The sequence below is a fragment of the Tursiops truncatus genome, chromosome 3 (assembly GCF_011762595.2).
Source record: "Tursiops truncatus isolate mTurTru1 chromosome 3, mTurTru1.mat.Y, whole genome shotgun sequence".
Classification (NCBI taxonomy): Eukaryota; Metazoa; Chordata; class Mammalia; order Artiodactyla; family Delphinidae; genus Tursiops; species Tursiops truncatus.
Window position 1 is genome coordinate 167,807,918 of NC_047036.1, and position 15,821 is coordinate 167,823,738.

Here is a 15,821-nt window from a genome sequence, read left to right on the forward strand (position 1 = left end):
CCATCACCCCAGAAAGCAACCCTGTGCCCGTTAGCAGTCACTCCCTATCCCCCTCCCCCAGCCCGTAGCGACCCACTGACTTGCTTCCCGTCTCTGGATTTGCCTGTTCTGGACGTTTCACAGAAATGGAATCACAGGGACTTCCCCTGGCGGTCCAGTGGTTAAGACTCCGCGCTTCCACTGCAGGGGGCGCGGTTCCATCCCTGGTCTGGGAACTAAGATCCCACAAGCCGTGTGGCCAAAAAAAAAAAAAAAGAAATGGAATCATGCACTGCACGATTCTCGTCCCAACTTGTCTTGTGAACTTCGGAAGATAGCCCCATCGGCAACTCAGACGGGCGGCGTCACATCCGTGCCTCTAGCTGGGAATGATTCCAGCTGTGGCAGCTTAGAGAGTCCTTAGAAGTCGAGTTGTGAATGCTTCCCACTTGTAGCTTGCGTTTTCACTCTTTTTTTACTAACTATGCTTCATGAGGAAACTGTCATGAGTGGAAGACGCGAGTCACTTGCCATATTGAGAAGCTACCCATAAGAGTTACTGTGGTGGAATAGGTACTATTTATGAAGCTCTATCTAGCTCTGGAGGTGCCAAGCTTGGGGGGCGGCCCGCCTGTTCTCCCACTCTTAGAAGTGAGAGCGCTGGGGCGTCCCTGGTGGCGCAGTGGTTGAGAGTCTGCCTGCCGATGCAGGGGACATGGGTTCGTGCCCCGGTCCGGGAGGATCCCACATGCCGCGGAGCGGCTGGGCCCGTGAGCCGTGGCTGCTGAGCCTGCGCGTCCGGAGCCTGTGCTCCACAACGGGAGAAGCCACAACAGTGAAAGGCCCGTGTACCGCAAAAAAAAAAAAAAAGTGAGAGCGCTTACGAGGAAGAGAGGCCAGCACCAGACCGAGCCTTCCTCCTGGAGAAATTTGGGATTGAGAGGGGTCAAAGCGGGACGCCTGCTTTCTGTGACCCGCTGTTGGCCACAGCGCATTCCTGGGCCACCGCAGAGCATCCCGCCTGCTGCCTGGGGGCTCTGCCCCAGTCCCTCACCTTGTTGCCCAGAGAGTGGGGAACCCAAAGCTTCCCGAAAACCATTCTGCTCCCGCCATTAACTTTGTTAACAGCCATAGTATCGTCATCCATCGAGGCAGAGGCACTTCCAGTTGGGACTTCCCTGGCAGTCCAGTGGTTAGGACTTCGTGCTTCCACTGCAGGGGGCATGGGTTTGATCCCTGGTCGGGAAACTAGGATCCCACACAGGGTGTGGCGTGGCCGAAAGAAACCTGGTTAGAAGATACGTCCTTGTTTTGTTTTAGTTGCCGCTGTTTGTGCTGAGTGCTTGTATCTCTTACCTCACTTCATCCACACAGGGGTCTCGCTAGGCAGCTCCTGTATTTTACAGATAAGGTCACGTTAGCTCAGCGGTTCTCAGTCGGGGTGCTCCTGCCCCAGGGGATGATGCTCAGCAGTGTCTGGGGACGTCTGTGGTTGTCACACTGGGGGTGCTCGTGGCATCCAGTGGATGGGGCCAGGGAGGCTGCTCCACACGCCCCAGTGCCTGGGATTGCCCCCCAGAGGATGACCGGCCCCGGTGTCCGCAGCACCGCATGGGAGAGGCTGGACTGGACACACATTTCCCAGTCCTTCTGGACCTTTGCCCGTTCTCTGATCCTCGATTAATTCCTGGACCAGAGCCCAACCTGTGGAGAGTTGGGAATCACTGACCAACCCCCCGTGTTTCATGCTCTTGTGTGCTGTTTCTTTTTATTTATTTATTTATTCATTTATTTATTTTGGCTGCGCCAGGTCTTAGTTGCGGCATGCGGACTTCTTAGTAGTGGCATGCATATCGGATCTAGTTCCCCAAGCAGGGATCCAACCCGGGCCCCCTGCATTGGGAGCATGGAGTCTTACCCACTGGGCCACCAGGGAAGCCCCATTGTGCGCTATTTCTTCAGTAACTGAGGCTAAGATATTCAGCACTAACATCTCAGGTGGAATTGCCTGCTGCTCCTGCTGGCAGGTGTAACCCAGGGTCCGTGGCTTCTCTGGGGAGGGGTGTGCCGTCAGGGTGCTGGAGAAGCAGGAGGAACCAGCCGGGCCCAGCCATGGGGAGTCAGGGCCCGAGGCCGGTCCCGCCCGAGTCCCTCGCCCCAACCCTGGCAAGGGCGCCCATTCTGGTTTTCCTCTCTTCCTCCCAAGGGATGCCCTATGGCAGCCGAGAGAACTCCCTCCTCTACTCCGAGATCCCCAGGAAGGTCCGGAAGGAAGCACTGCTGCTCCTGTCCTGGAAGCAGATGCTGGATCACTTTCAGGTGAGCCGTGGGAGTCGGGCCCTCCCGGTGGGCAAGGCAGGTGGGCGCACGGCAGCCCCTTCTTCGGCCTCACTCAGCTTCCTTGGGCCCTGCACCCACCCCACCCCTCCTGAGGGGGTCCCAGCCCATCCCCCGCTTAACGGCAGCCCCTCAGAGAGGAGCGCCTGGCCCTGGACACCTGTGCCACACCCACCCCCTCCCTTTGGTGCACACCCGAGCCCCAGCGTGTAGCTTGCGGTGACAGCTCTCGTCAGAAGCACGTCTTCCTCTTAAATGCCTCACCAACGGCGTGCAAGTAACTTGGGCCGAGACCCTTTTATAGAAATTTAGCTAATAATGGATGCCGCCCAAAGTCACCTCGCTTCCAGAGGGGCAGACGGCCGGTGAGCGGCGAGAGTGCTTTGTGCACTGGTGTATGTTGATTTATTTTTGATCAAAAATAAAATATGACAGTACGCAGGGAAGGGAACCCGTGCAGCCCCTCTCTTCTGCCTGTCCCCTGTCCCGGGCTGACCAACTCCTATTCACACGGCTTTCCTCGCAGCGTGGGGCTCATTGTGCTTTGGATTCTGCTCTTTAAAAATGCATTTCTGGGAATTCCCTGGCGGTCCAGTGGTTAGGACTCCGCGCTTCTGCTGCAGGGGGCGCAGGTTCGATCCCTGGTCGGAGGACTAAGACCATGCATGCCACGCAGCACAGCCAAAAAAAAAAAAAAAAAAAAAAAAATTAATAAATTAAGAAAATAAAAATGTATTTCTTCCCTTTAACGTTCCTCTGAATTTCCACATCATCTTCAGAATTCTTCTTGGGGCAGCTGCATGGTGTCCACCATAGTTTACCTGCCCGCCCTGCCCAAGGTCAGGCGTTAGGGTGGTCAGGCGTGGAATCTGCCCCACCCCTACCCATGCCAAGAGCATGAACGGCTGGTGGTGGGTGGCTTCAGCTCGAATGCTCTCGCAGGAAGAGGCTGTGACCAGGGAGGGAGGGCGGGGGTCTGTAGGGTGTAGGGTGGCCCTGGGGGTGGAGGAGGGCCTCATGTGTCCTAGAGCGATTTGGTGGGGGGTGAGGAGGTTGCAACTACAGGTGAGCCCCGCAGCCCTGCCCATCTGTGCCGCTCTGTGGCCAGGGTGCTGGAGCCTCCAGCTGCTGATGCCAGTGTTCCGCCCCGCCCCCCGGCCCCGCCCAATGTGTCCCCAGGCCACGCCGCACCACGGGGTCTACTCCCGGGAAGAGGAACTCCTGCGGGAGCGGAAGCGCCTGGGCGTCTTCGGCATCACCTCCTACGACTTCCACAGCGAGAGCGGCCTCTTCCTCTTCCAGGCCAGCAACAGTCTCTTTCACTGCCGGGACGGCGGCAAGAACGGCTTCATGGTGAGCCCCCGCTCTCTGGTGGGGGGAGGCGGGGCAGGTGGCGGCCTCCTGACCCCCTGAGCTGGGTCTCTGTGTGTCCCCAGGTGTCCCCCATGAAGCCCCTGGAAATCAAGACCCAGTGTTCCGGGCCCCGGATGGACCCCAAGATCTGCCCCGCCGACCCCGCCTTCTTCTCCTTCATCAACAACAGCGACCTGTGGGTGGCCAACATCGAGACGGGCGAGGAGCAGCGGCTGACCTTCTGCCACAAGGGTGAGGCCGGGTGGAGGGCGCCGGGAGGAGGGCGGGGCGGACGGGAACCAGCACCCCTGGTGTGGTCTGTCATCACAGCCACCAGTCCAGCTTCTAGAAAGACTCCCACCCCTGTCACTGTGCTCCCTGCCGGACCACCAGGCGCCTTCCCAGAACGTGATCCCACGGCCCCTCTCCCGTGGCTCCCCCTCTGGCCCCACAGAGAGTCCAGCTGCCTGGCTCAGGGTCTGCCTCTGTGTGAATCGCCCCGGCCACTGGGGCCTGGCCTCCACGCCGGACACTTGTGCGCCTCTGCTCCCCTCACCCCCTCCTGCCTCCGCTCTCCTGTCCCCATGCCATTCTTCCAGCCCAGAACTCACCAGACCCAGCCTTCCCCTCAGGCCCCTGCTTGCCGACAGTGACATCAATCCTGTGCAGATATATCTGCGGGACTGCATGGGTTGTGGCCTCTGACCCTGATCCCTGCCTCCTGTCCTGCCCAAGGCCCTGGTGCCCTCTCACTAAACCTGAGCTTCTCAGCCAGGGGCGACTGGGGTACTGGCCATGTGCTGAGACATTTTCAGCTGTCACAGCGAGGTGAGGATGCTCCTGGTATCGAGTGGGTGAGGCCAGGGAGACTGCTGCACACCCCACAGCGCCCAGGATGCCCCCACAGAGAACGGTCCGGCCCTGATGTCAGCCGTGCCAGGGGAGAAGCCCTGCTCTAAACCAGACTCCTCATCTCTCGCCCGGCCCCCTCCCCATCCAGGCTTGTCCAGTGTCCTTGACGACCCCAGATCCGCGGGTGTAGCCACCTTCGTCATCCAGGAAGAATTTGACCGCTTCACTGGCTACTGGTGGTGTCCCACAGCCTCCTGGGAGGGTAAGCGCCTTTCCATTTTTAGAAACACTTCTGCAAACACTTCTGTTAGCAGAAGCACAGTGTACATGCTGGTCTGCTCTTTGCTCTTTTCATTTAAGATAAACCTCAGCAACCTTCCCATCAGCATCCGTGTCTCAGTCCTTTGAGGCCGCTGTGACAATACCACAGCCAGGGCGGCTTATAAACAGCTGGCATTTATTCCTCACTGTTGCAAGGGCTGGGAGTCCAAGTCCAAGGCAGATTCGGTGTCTGGTGAGGGCCTCTTCCTTGTTCACGGATGCTGTCATATCACCCTGTCCTCACATGGTGAAGGGTCAGGGAGCTCTCTGGGGTTCCTTTGTGTGTGTGTGTGTGTGGTATGCGGGCCTCTCACTGCTGTGGCCTCTCCCGTTGCGGAGCACAGGCTCCGGACGCGCAGGCTCCGCGGCCACGACTCACGGGCCCAGCCGCTCCGCGGCGTGTGGGATCCTCCCGGACCGGGGCACGAACCCGTGTCCCCTGCATCGGCAGGCGGACTCTCAACCACTGCGCCACCAGGGAAGCCCTGGGGTTCCTTTTTATAGGGGCACTGATCCCCTTCATGAGGGCTCCACCCTCGTGACCTAATCACCTCCCAATACATCACACTGGGGGGTAGGGTCTAACATTTGAATTCTGTGGGAACACAGACATTTAGTCCATTGCAGTCAGCACCCAGAGAATCCTTTAACTGTGGATGTCCTGGGGGCGTGGATGTACCACAGTTTAGTTAAGAAGTCCACACTGATGGGCACTTTGGCTGTTGCCAGTTTCCGGTTTGGGTTTTGCTTTGGTGTTGTAAACAATACTGCAGCAAAATCTTCCTACATTTATCCTCGTGACCTCCTGGGAGTATGTTAATGGTCCTCAGACAGGGGTGGTCTGCCCCACCCCCCACGCCCAGGGGACACTGGGCCGTGTCTGGGGACATCTGTGGTTGTCACGACTGGGGGTGCTCCCAGTATCGAGGGGGTGGGGGCAGGGGTGCTTCTCCACACCCCACCCCAGGGTGGCCCCCCGCAGAGAATGGCCCGGCCCTAATGTCTGCAGCGCCAAGTATCGAAAATCCTGCCTTAGAGAAAATTCCCAGCTGTAAGAGAGATGAATTGAAGCTACATGCATCTTAAATCTTGACGGGTTTTGCCAACAAGTTAGAAAGAAGCCAGATCAGCAGGCCACTTTGTATCTGTTTTTCTGTGCTATGCGTGAGGCGAGGGTGTCTTATCTCCCCTGTTCAGTGGACCAAAGTCTGTTTCCTGAGCACGGGGAGAGTCGTTTCTTGCGGTGCGTGAGTACCATCACACCCTCTGCTGCACGAGCAGGAGTGGGCCAGGCCTCCGCTGCGCATAGAGTCCTCCCTGGCCTTAGCGCCTCTGTGTGCGTCCGTGGGCGAGCGGCCACGCAAGCCAGGATGCGGGGGCCCAGGCACTGGCCATCCGCCGCCTCAGCCGAGTGCCACCTCGTCTGCTAGTCACCCCTGCCTTGACTTCAGCGTGTCTTCTCCTTAAATCAATTTGAAAAGAAAACATCATGGTCCTACCATGAATAGAAGCTAGGCATGAAAACCGTGCAGCGGAGAGAAACCAGCGCCGAACATGCTAGCCAGCGCCCAGGTAAAGGACGACTTGCCAGCGTCAGGCGCCTAAGGGCTGCTGGTGCTGCCGAGACGGGGCCGGGATCGGCACGTTCCTGGGGAGGACGCCGCACGCGCTTCCCCTTCATCTGGGCCGGGATCTTTCACCACCGCAGTGCTGTGTGTGCCCCTGGTCCGTGTCTCTGGGGAAAAGGGCTCCAGGTCAGGAGTCAGGGTCCTGGGTCAGGTCACTCAGCTTGTGACTCTGCGTGCCTGAAGCAGGTGACCATCCACCCTTCGACTTCCGGCCTATAAAGTGAGGTCTCTCCCCCTCGGCCCTGTGGCCACGGAGGCTGGGTCATTCTCTGTGGGGGGCCTTGGTGACTCAGCGTGTCACCTGTCACCTGAGTTGTGACAGCCACAAATGTCCCCAGACATTGCCACATGGCCCCTGGGGACACAGAATGGCCCCTGGTTGCCATTCACTGGTCTCGATGACATCAAGATACTCACTCTACTATTCTTAACAGCTCAGAACCCCTCAGGGGCTCAGATAGAGCCCCTGAATGCTGAGGCCAAGGGACGTCTACCCCGTTTGCTGTAGCCCCACTCATGGCATGCACCCGTGGAGCTACATGACCACAGCAACCCAAGAGGGTCTTTCCTGGCCAGGAAACTCAGGGCCCCGGAACAACCCATGCCCAGTGGACAGACATAGGAGCCCTTATCACTGAGTCAGAGCTGCAGCACTTCCACTGCCTCAGCCCTGTGGCTGCCAGCGCCCCATAGAGCAGGTGTGGAGACCTAAAGGCAGGGTGGGCTTGGCCGAGGTCAGCGGATGTCATTGGTTCATCCTAGTGAGTCAGGCGAGGGTACAGGAAGCAGATGGGGACCCTTCTCGGCAGCCGAGAAAGGAACAGCCGTGGGCTCCGTCCCCTTGATGTTGGCATTGCCCGTGCTCACGCCCCTTGCTAGGCTGTCAGCTCCCAGTGATTCGCTTACTTCTCATGACAACTTCCACTGTACCCCTTCTTGAGCCCTGCCCCAAGTGTTAGTCTGCTCGGGCGGCCGTGACCACGTCCCACAGATGGGGCAGCTCAGACGTCACAGCCTGGAGGCTGGACGTCTGAGATGGGGTGTCGGCAGGTTTGGCTTCTTCCGAGGCCTCTCTCCTCAGCTTACAGACGGCTGCCGTCTCCCCCTGTCCTCACGTGGTCTCCCCTCTGCGTGTCTGTGTCCTAACCTCTTTCTATAGCAACAGCAGTCATACCGTATCAGGGCCACCCTCAGGGCTGCATTTTAACCGAATCACCTCTTTAAAGACCCCGATCTCCAAATACAGTCCCGATCTGAGGTCCAGGGGTTGAGACTTGAATGTAGGAGTTGGGTGGGCGTGCGGTTCAGCCCGTAAGTCCCCACGTGGCCATCTCCCTTGCCTCCCCGTGCTGGGAAGAGCGCCGTTCTTGCTCTGGTTTTACAGGGAAGGAAATCGAGGCCCCAGGAGGATATGTGACTGGCTTCAGGCCTAGTACACGGCAGAGCTGGGTTTCCGGCCCCAGGGACCATTCTTGTCTGGGCCCTGCCATGGTAGAGCAGAGTCCCCGTGTGGGCAGGGGCGTGCGGGGCGGCAGAGGGGACACCCGGCACCCTCAGCAGCGGCCCTGCCCCCTCCCAGGTTCAGAAGGCTGCAAGACGCTGCGGATCCTGTACGAGGAAGTGGACGAGTCCGAGGTGGAGATCATTCACGTGCCCTCTCCTGCGCTAGAGGAGAGGAAGACGGACTCCTACCGGTACCCCAGGACAGGTGAGGGCCCAGGACACATGAGGACGGCTCGGCTCTGAAGCCTCATAGAACACAGTGAGGCACCAGCCAGGATGGGCCCACAGGACCCAGACAGGGATGGACCCGGAGAAGCAGGCTGCACTTGGGAACAACAGCCAGGCCAGCGCCACCGTCAGTGGTGACTGGTGTCCTGCCTCGGGGCCCAGGAGACAGTAGGAGCCCTGGGGAGGCAGTGGGAGGTGTGGGCCCCCTCCGGGGGCGCATCAGACACTCACTGCCTTGTGAGAATACAGGGTTTGCCCAGAAATACATGGAAGTCCCAGAAATCTACCAATTCTTAAATGTGGCTCGAATCATTTAAAAATACTTAGCAGGACTTCCCTAGCGGTCCAGTGGTTAAGACTCCACGCTTCCACTGCAGGGGGCACGGGTTCGATCTCTGGTTGGGGAACTAAGATCCTGCATGCCGCACGTGGCACGGCCAATTTAAAAAAAAAAAAAAAAGACTTAGCCACACAAAATACATGTGCAGGCCAGGTTCAGCATCTTTGGGACCTCCGTGGAAGCCTACGACAGACTCGTTCTTGCTAACTGTGGGCCGTGCTAGGCAGAGCCTTCCTACGGAAACTTCCAGTCCCTGGTGTGAATGGGGAAGTCGGTCCTTCCCTTCCCCTGTTGGAGAGACGAGGAAACAGAGGCACCGAGACATTACCTGCTGGGGTGCGAGAGCCACGGGGGCCAGAGTTGAGATCCGTCGTAGGAATAACAGGGGCCTGAACCAAATCCCACCCTGGAGGGCATGTCTCGGTCACCCCAGCCTATAGGCCACCTGCCTCCCGACAGCTGAAGACTGGCTGTGTCACTGGGACGTGGGCCACCTTTCTGCATCATTGGTGCTTTTGTTACGGGCGTGTGCTGTCTTTGCAGCCAGCATTCAAGCTCTCCAGAGGCAGAGAGGCATCCTCCTCGTGTTTGTGTCCCCCTCACGGCCCTCCCACCAGCCCAGGCCTGACCTATGTTCTTAAACAGCAGAGACGTTGCCACGTCACTGTCGGGACTAAGGTCCAGGCCCAAAGTCAGACAGTCCTGCCTGGGGGACTTTGTGCCTGGGCCAGAGAGGGTGACGCACCTACAGAGAGACCTTTGGCCACCTGGCGCCTTCCTCCCCTCCCCCCATGCCGGCCATGTCCCTGCCTGTGAGGATCACCCCCCACCCCAGCCACCGCCCCCAACACCTGCTCTGAGCCCTCTTGGCGACACCTGCCAGATCCACCTCACTTTCGTTTCTGCAGGCAGCAAGAATCCCAAGATCGCCTTGAAACTGGCTGAGTTTCAGACCGACAGTCAGGGCAAGGTAAGAGGGGTCTGGGCGCCCGGGAGAAGCTTCTGGATGAGGAGAGGAGGGCCGGGGTGTGCACTGGGAGACGGGTCCAGAGGCTGCTCGCCCCCATTGCATGGCAGGTGCTTCTCTTGGCCAACTGAACCTGAAGAGGTTCTGCCTGGAGCCCCGGCTTCCAGGCTGGGCCCTGCCGCCCGTCACTCTGAACCTGGACTCCGAGACGGGGAGTGGTGAGCCCAGCCCCACCTGCCTCCAGGTGGCCCCGAGGCGTGGGGAGGGGCCGCCCGGGCATGCGAGGGCGGTGGCTCGCAGAGCTTCCAGAACAGGGAGCTCAGAGGGGTGGGGAGCAGTTGCCTGGAGCACCCCGACCTCAGGCCAGGGGTGCCCCACCCCAGCCTCTGAGCAGCTCCTCACATATCACTTCACCGGCCCCATCTGTTCTGCATCCTTCCCTCTGTCAGCTGGTCGTCATCGCACACAAGGGTCCTCATCGCCCAGGGAGTCGTTCCTCAGGACCCCACAGCCAGGAGGGCAGAGGAGGCTAAGGGGAGAAGGGCTGTAGGGATGCCCAGCCCCACGTGGGAATGTCAGAGGGCGACGCCCCTCGCAGCAGAGGTTGGAGCAGGCGGACGAGCCGGGAAGCCCCTGCATATTTTTGCCAAAATGGCTTCTCATGTAATGTTTCATAAAAGAGGCGTGAGATTAAATACACCTATTTTCATGATTGGGGGGGTGGTTTTGGGTTTGGGCATGATTAGGCCCTAACCAAACCCCTTCTGCACTCTTGACCGGAACATTACGGCAGGTTCTACAGGGATCTGTCCTAAGTGGCTTTGCTGAGCCCCCACCAGCTGTTGTAAATGGTTCCTGGCCGCGTCGGATGGGCAAGGTCCCGAGGCAGGCGTGGGTTTTGCCCACTGAACAGGCAGGTGGGGCAGGCGGGGGTTGGTGGCGAGCCTGGGTGTGGGCCGTGCTGAGGCCCTGCCCGCCTCTCCTGTCACCCCTCCCGGGGAGATGCCCTGCCAGCCCCGTGTCACCTCCAGGAAGCTGCAGCGGCCAGAGGCTGTGTCTTACCCAAGGCCACCCGGCTCTTCAGTGACAGCCCAGGCCAGAGCCCTTGGTTTCCAGGCAACAGGCTTTCATAGCAAAGTACCACTGGGAGGTTTAAGCCACTGAAGTTCATCATCTCCCGGTTCTGGAGGCTAAAGGTCCAAAATCAAGGTGTTGACAGGGCTGGCTCCTTCCGAGGCCTTGAGGGAAGATCTGTTCCAGGCAGCCCCCCTTGGCTTGGAGACAGCCGCCTGCTCCCTGTGTCTCGTCACAAGACGTTCTCTGCCTGAGTGGTGCCTCTGTCCCTTTTTATAAGGACACCCGTCCTGTTAGGTTGGGCCCCCCCACCCCAGTACGACCTCATCTGAACTAGTCACACCTGCGACCACCCCGTTTCCAAATAAGGCCCCCTTCTGAGGTACCAGGAGTTAGGGCTCCAACATGTGGAGCCGGGGGGGACACAGTGCCCCCCAACAGTGGCTGTCTCCTCCTGGGCAGCACATGGGCAGGCCAGACTGTGACCCGAGTGTGCTTTGCCTTTAGATTGTGTCGACGCAAGAGAAGGAGCTGGTACAACCCTTCAGCACGCTCTTCCCGAAGGTGGAGTACATCGCCAGGGCCGGCTGGACACGCGACGGCAAATAGTGAGTGTCTCCCTCACTAGGTAGAAGGTGTCCTTTTGCAGTCATTTTCTACCTCTTCTGCCCAAGTTGGGGCAGACACCTCTAAACCAGGGCCCCAAACCACCACCCGGGGGCCAAATCCAGCCCGCTGCCTGTTACCATACAGCCCACAAGCCAAGAATGGCTTGTCCGTTTTTCAGTGATGCAGGGGGAGATCCAAAGAAGAGTATTTTGGGGGCTTCCCTGGTGGTGCAGTGGTGAGGTCTCTGTGCTTCCACTGCAGGGAGTGCGGGTTCGATCCCTGGTCAGGGAACTAAGGTCCCACAGGCCACGCAGCACGACTGGGGGGAAAAAAAAAGAAACTGTCCACTTAGAGTAGAATATGAAACAAAGGATAAATAAAGGCTGAGGATTTGGCAGAAGTCGGCCAAGTTTACAAATGATGTGAGGTGTTTTCAGAACAAACCGGATTGCACGGTTCTGTCAGCACCCCCGTCTCCCCTTGAGCGGGCGTGCCGGCTACGGACCCTTTGCGTGCTGCAGGGTCACCTGCTCAGGTGTCAGTGAGGTCGGCAAAGGAGGCACCGTTCTGATCAAACACAAGTGTGGAAGGGGGGCCATTGGGCCCTGGCTGGCCTCCGCTGGCCCCTGAGGTGCCGGTCCTCTCTTGCCTCACCCCCCAGTGCCTGGGCCATGTTCCTGGACCGGCCGCAGCAGCGGCTTCAGCTCGTCCTCCTGCCCCCGGCCCTGTTCATCCCCACCGCCGAGAATGAGGAGCAGCGGGCAGCCTTCGCCAGAGCCGTGCCCAGGAGCACCCAGCCGCACGTGGTGTACGAGGAGGTCACCGACGTGTGGATCAATGTAAGGGCAGGGGTGTGTGCCCCGCCCGGGCCGGGGTCCCGCGTCCCCGCCCCCAGCTCCCCAGCTGGACGGGGGCTGGCGATGTGGAGAAGCCAGCTCCGGAGGGAGAGTCGGTGGGGTCTGACCTCTAGCCAGGTAGTCGGAGCCTCCCCTTTCTCAAAGGGATGTGTCCCCCCACCACCCCAGCCCCCGCCTCTGACACATCCTCTCTCTCTCTCTGCCCGGACAGGTTCACGACATCTTCTATCCCTTCCCCCAACCAGAGGGAGAGGACGAACTCTGCTTCATCCGCGCCAACGAGTGCAAGACCGGCTTCTGCCACTTGTACAAAGTCACCGCTGTTTTGCAGCCCCGTGGCTACGACTGGACCCAGCCCTTCAGCCCCGGGGAAGGTGAGCGACCCTGACTAACACCTTGCTCATCGCCTGTGGTTCAAGCCTGTGGTTTGTTCCCTGGTCCCGCCCCAGAGGGAGTGGGTGCCAGTGACTAAGAGGCCGGCCTTTCCCAGTGCCAGTCCTGGTCTGGCAGGGTTATCACAGCCGGCTCCCGGCTTATTCAGGCGGCAGTATTTATTGAGCGCCGACTACATGCTAGGCCCTTTGCACACCAAGTCTGTGCTGTCTGGCTCTTTATAGGAAAAGCTGCCCTGCCCTAGGTGCGGGGTGGGGGTGGTGGGGGGCGGGTATCACTGTAGGAAGAGAAAAGCGAAGACCTCTGCTCTGGTGGAGGAGGCAGGCATCATCCACATACAGTGAGAGGCCAGGAGGCCAGGGGCACAGCAGTGGATAACGTGCCACAGAGCAGAGACCGGGTGGAGGCAGAAGTAGCCACAACACGGCGCTCCAGGCCGAGGGTCAGCCCGTGCAAAGGCCCTGCGGCAGGGCGGGGCTGGGCCTGGCGTGTTGGAGGGACAGCCAGGAGGCCTGTGTGGCTGGAGCAGAGTGAGCGAGGGGGAGACAGGGAGGAGGGGAGGGCAGGGAGGGGACGGGGCAGGTGGCACAGGGCCTCGTGGGCCGCGGGGAGGACTAGGGCTTTTACCATTGACCTTCGGCCGGTTTAGAATGATTCTTGTGGCTGTTCATGGAGCAGAGCCTGAGGGAGGGGGGAGGTGACAAAGTTGGGGTCAGGCAGTGGGGCTGAGCTGACTCTGCTCTAGATCCAGGTGGGCCCGATTCTGGATGTACTTGACTGCTGAGCTGACACGGTGGATTGCACTGGGGTCTGAGAGAGAGAGAGAGAGAGAGGGACGGCGTGGACGTCTGAAAGGGTTTTGGAGTTCCAGTCTGAGATGGAAAGACTCTGAGGGGACAGTTTAGGAGAGAACTGTTGAGTTTGGTTTTGGACATGTTCAAGTTGAAGCTCCGTGCAGGTTCTGGGGACCAGGGTGGATCCACGGTGGGAATGTGGGTGTCCTCACACACGGATGGCATCTCAGCCTGGGCACAGGCTGGGGCACCAAGGGCGGAGCCTGGGTAGGTAGGGTGTGGTCTGAGTGCCAAGCAGGGCTCTCAGAGCTTGGAGCAGGGTCTCCTCGGCACTGCGGACATCAGGGCCGAGTCACTCTCTGGGGGGTGTCGGGGCCCTGTGGGGTGTGGAGCAGCATCCCTGCCGCCACCCACTCGATGCCAGGAGCACCCCTGTTGTGACAACCACCGATGAACCCAGACACCACCCAGTGTCCCCTGGGGGTGGGACTGTCCTGGATGAGCCACAGGGCTTCAAGGCCATGCCCGCTAAGGAGACTGAGGCCGCCACGGTGTGAAGACGGTCACCCAAGGGAGGGGGTATCCGGGGGGCTCGGGCGCCACAGGAGCCCGAGGGTCAGGAACAGACTAAGCCACAAGCTGCCGGGGCGTCAGGTGAGATGGGGACCAAGGAGTGACCACCGTCTGGGCGTTGTTGTCCTTCAGGGTTGAGCGCGGCCGTCACAGGCCAGCTGAGCCGTCTCAGAGACACTCGTCAGCATTTGCTTTCCTGTTTGGAAACCCCCTCGCCTTGGAGATCTCACTGGAGAAACCCTCATCCTCCCTCTTGAAATGGGCAGCCAAGAGCTCTCATTCTGCCTGGTGGTGGTTGAGTGGGGCTCATGGCAGGTGCCCCCGAGGGACCCCTGCCTTTGAGGTGGGCCTTGCTGGTTTCCCCTCCGCCCTTTGGTGCCCCGACTGCATCCTCCCCACCGCCCTGCCTCAAGGCCTCCGCCTGCTGCAGGCAACTGAACGGTCCAGAAGGCGAGGCCAAAGGAGTGGGTTCCTTAAGGGCGTCCCGGCCGAGTGGGAGGGCAGTCAGGAGGCTGGGGGACCCGGTCAGGAGGAGTGTGTCCAGGTGACACAGGTGGCTCCCCAGCAAGGGGCCGGGAAGGGAGGAGGGAGGAGCCTGGCATGGTCTGCGGGACCCTCTGGGCCGTGAGCAGTGTGGGCTTGAGCCCAGAAGACGACTGAGGGCAGTCAGAGCGAGTGGGAGCAAGGCAGAAGGACCAGCAGGTTGAGCCATCGCCCAGGCCTCCTGGGGGCCTCCTGGGGGCAGCAGGAGAATTGAGGGCACAGCGACTGTGGACTGGGAGAGGTATGTCGGCAGGGCCGGCCCCAGAGGAGGCCTGTGCGACTGGGCTCCCTGCCTGGGCCCAGCAGAGTGGGTGTCCAGCAAAGGCGTGAGTGGGCAGGAAGTGGCGCATCCGGCCCCTGGTGAGTGAGGGGCGGAGGAACAGCCCTCCCTCCCGGGTCTTCTTGTGACAAGTCACCCAGCCCAGGTCTCTGCACTGGAAGTTCCTGACTGTGCAGCCCTGTGGATCTGTGCGGGGACATCTGTCCCTCCCTAGGTGACGTGGTCAGTAGTGTGCTTCAGATCCAAGAGGATAGAAAACAATTTTAGGGACTTCCCTGGTGGCACAGTGGTTAAGGATCTGTCTGCCAATGCAGGGGACACGGGTTCGAGCCCTGGTCCGGGAAGGTCCCACGTGCCACGGAGCAGCTAAGTCTGTGCGCCACAACTACTGAGCCCGCGCACCTACAGCGCGTGCTCCACAACAAAGAGAAGCCACCGCAATGAGAAGCCTGCGCACCGCAACGAAGAGTAGCCCCTGCTTGCCGCAAGTAGAGAAAGCCCATGTGCAGCAACGAAGACCCAGTGTGGCCAATAAATAAATAAATATTTAAAAAAAAAAAGAAAAGGAAAGAAAACAATTTTAGCCAGTGCTCATAAACTGTCTTAATAATTTCTAACACGTGGCAAGACACATTCCGTATTGTTATGTACCTGGTAAAAATTCAAAAGCGAGGCCTACCCACCAAAAAACCTCCTGTAACTCCACTGAGCCTTTGCTCAGCCCCAGAGTTTAATCAAGATCTGGTTACGTGGCCTAAGCAGTCACAGGTCCAGGCATGGAAGGTGGCAGTTTGACCTGCAGGATTCTAAAATTGGGTGCTTTTTTTTTTTTTTGGCCACATGGCCTATGAGATCTTAGTTCCCCAACCAGCCATTGAACCCGCGCCCCCTGCAGAGGAAGTGCAGAGTCTTTACCACTGGACCACCAGGGAAGTCCTGAAAATTGGGTGCTTTTGATAAAAATGCAGATCCCTGGTTTTTCTGGGGAAATGCTGGCGCCCCATCCACATGGTGGGAACCTCGCACCTCGCTCCCTGGGCCGTGGTGTGGCAGGTCCTTGTACCATCCCTGGGGCCCAGCCGGTGTACCTGCCCATCACCTGGCTGCCTGGGCTCCGTGGAGAATTCATTGTGTGCTTTGAGTCCCCATCATAGCTTCCCGGGCTCCCTTCACCTCTTTTCCTTTCTTCC

The 15,821-nt window shown here is 59.5% G+C and overlaps 1 protein-coding gene across 11 annotated transcripts in view; it reads left to right on the forward strand.

The window, feature by feature from the left end:
* DPP9 (dipeptidyl peptidase 9) overlaps positions 1 to 15,821 on the forward strand; it is a 41,182-nt gene that overhangs the window by 11,420 nt on the left and 13,941 nt on the right. For 10 of the 11 annotated variants that reach the window (XM_033854619.2, XM_073803394.1, XM_033854617.2 and 7 more), the window contains 9 exons: positions 2,186 to 2,298; positions 3,496 to 3,669; positions 3,753 to 3,921; positions 4,670 to 4,783; positions 8,050 to 8,178; positions 9,450 to 9,511; positions 11,090 to 11,190; positions 11,853 to 12,030; positions 12,260 to 12,422. In XM_033854619.2, coding sequence (XP_033710510.1) covers positions 2,186 to 2,298; positions 3,496 to 3,669; positions 3,753 to 3,921; positions 4,670 to 4,783; positions 8,050 to 8,178; positions 9,450 to 9,511; positions 11,090 to 11,190; positions 11,853 to 12,030; positions 12,260 to 12,422 — 1,203 coding nt within the window. Of the gene's footprint in view, positions 1 to 2,185; positions 2,299 to 3,495; positions 3,670 to 3,752; positions 3,922 to 4,669; positions 4,784 to 8,049; positions 8,179 to 9,449; positions 9,512 to 11,089; positions 11,191 to 11,852; positions 12,031 to 12,259; positions 12,423 to 14,945; positions 15,818 to 15,821 lie in introns of those variants that run through there. The other variant, XM_073803396.1, reaches the window with a different exon arrangement.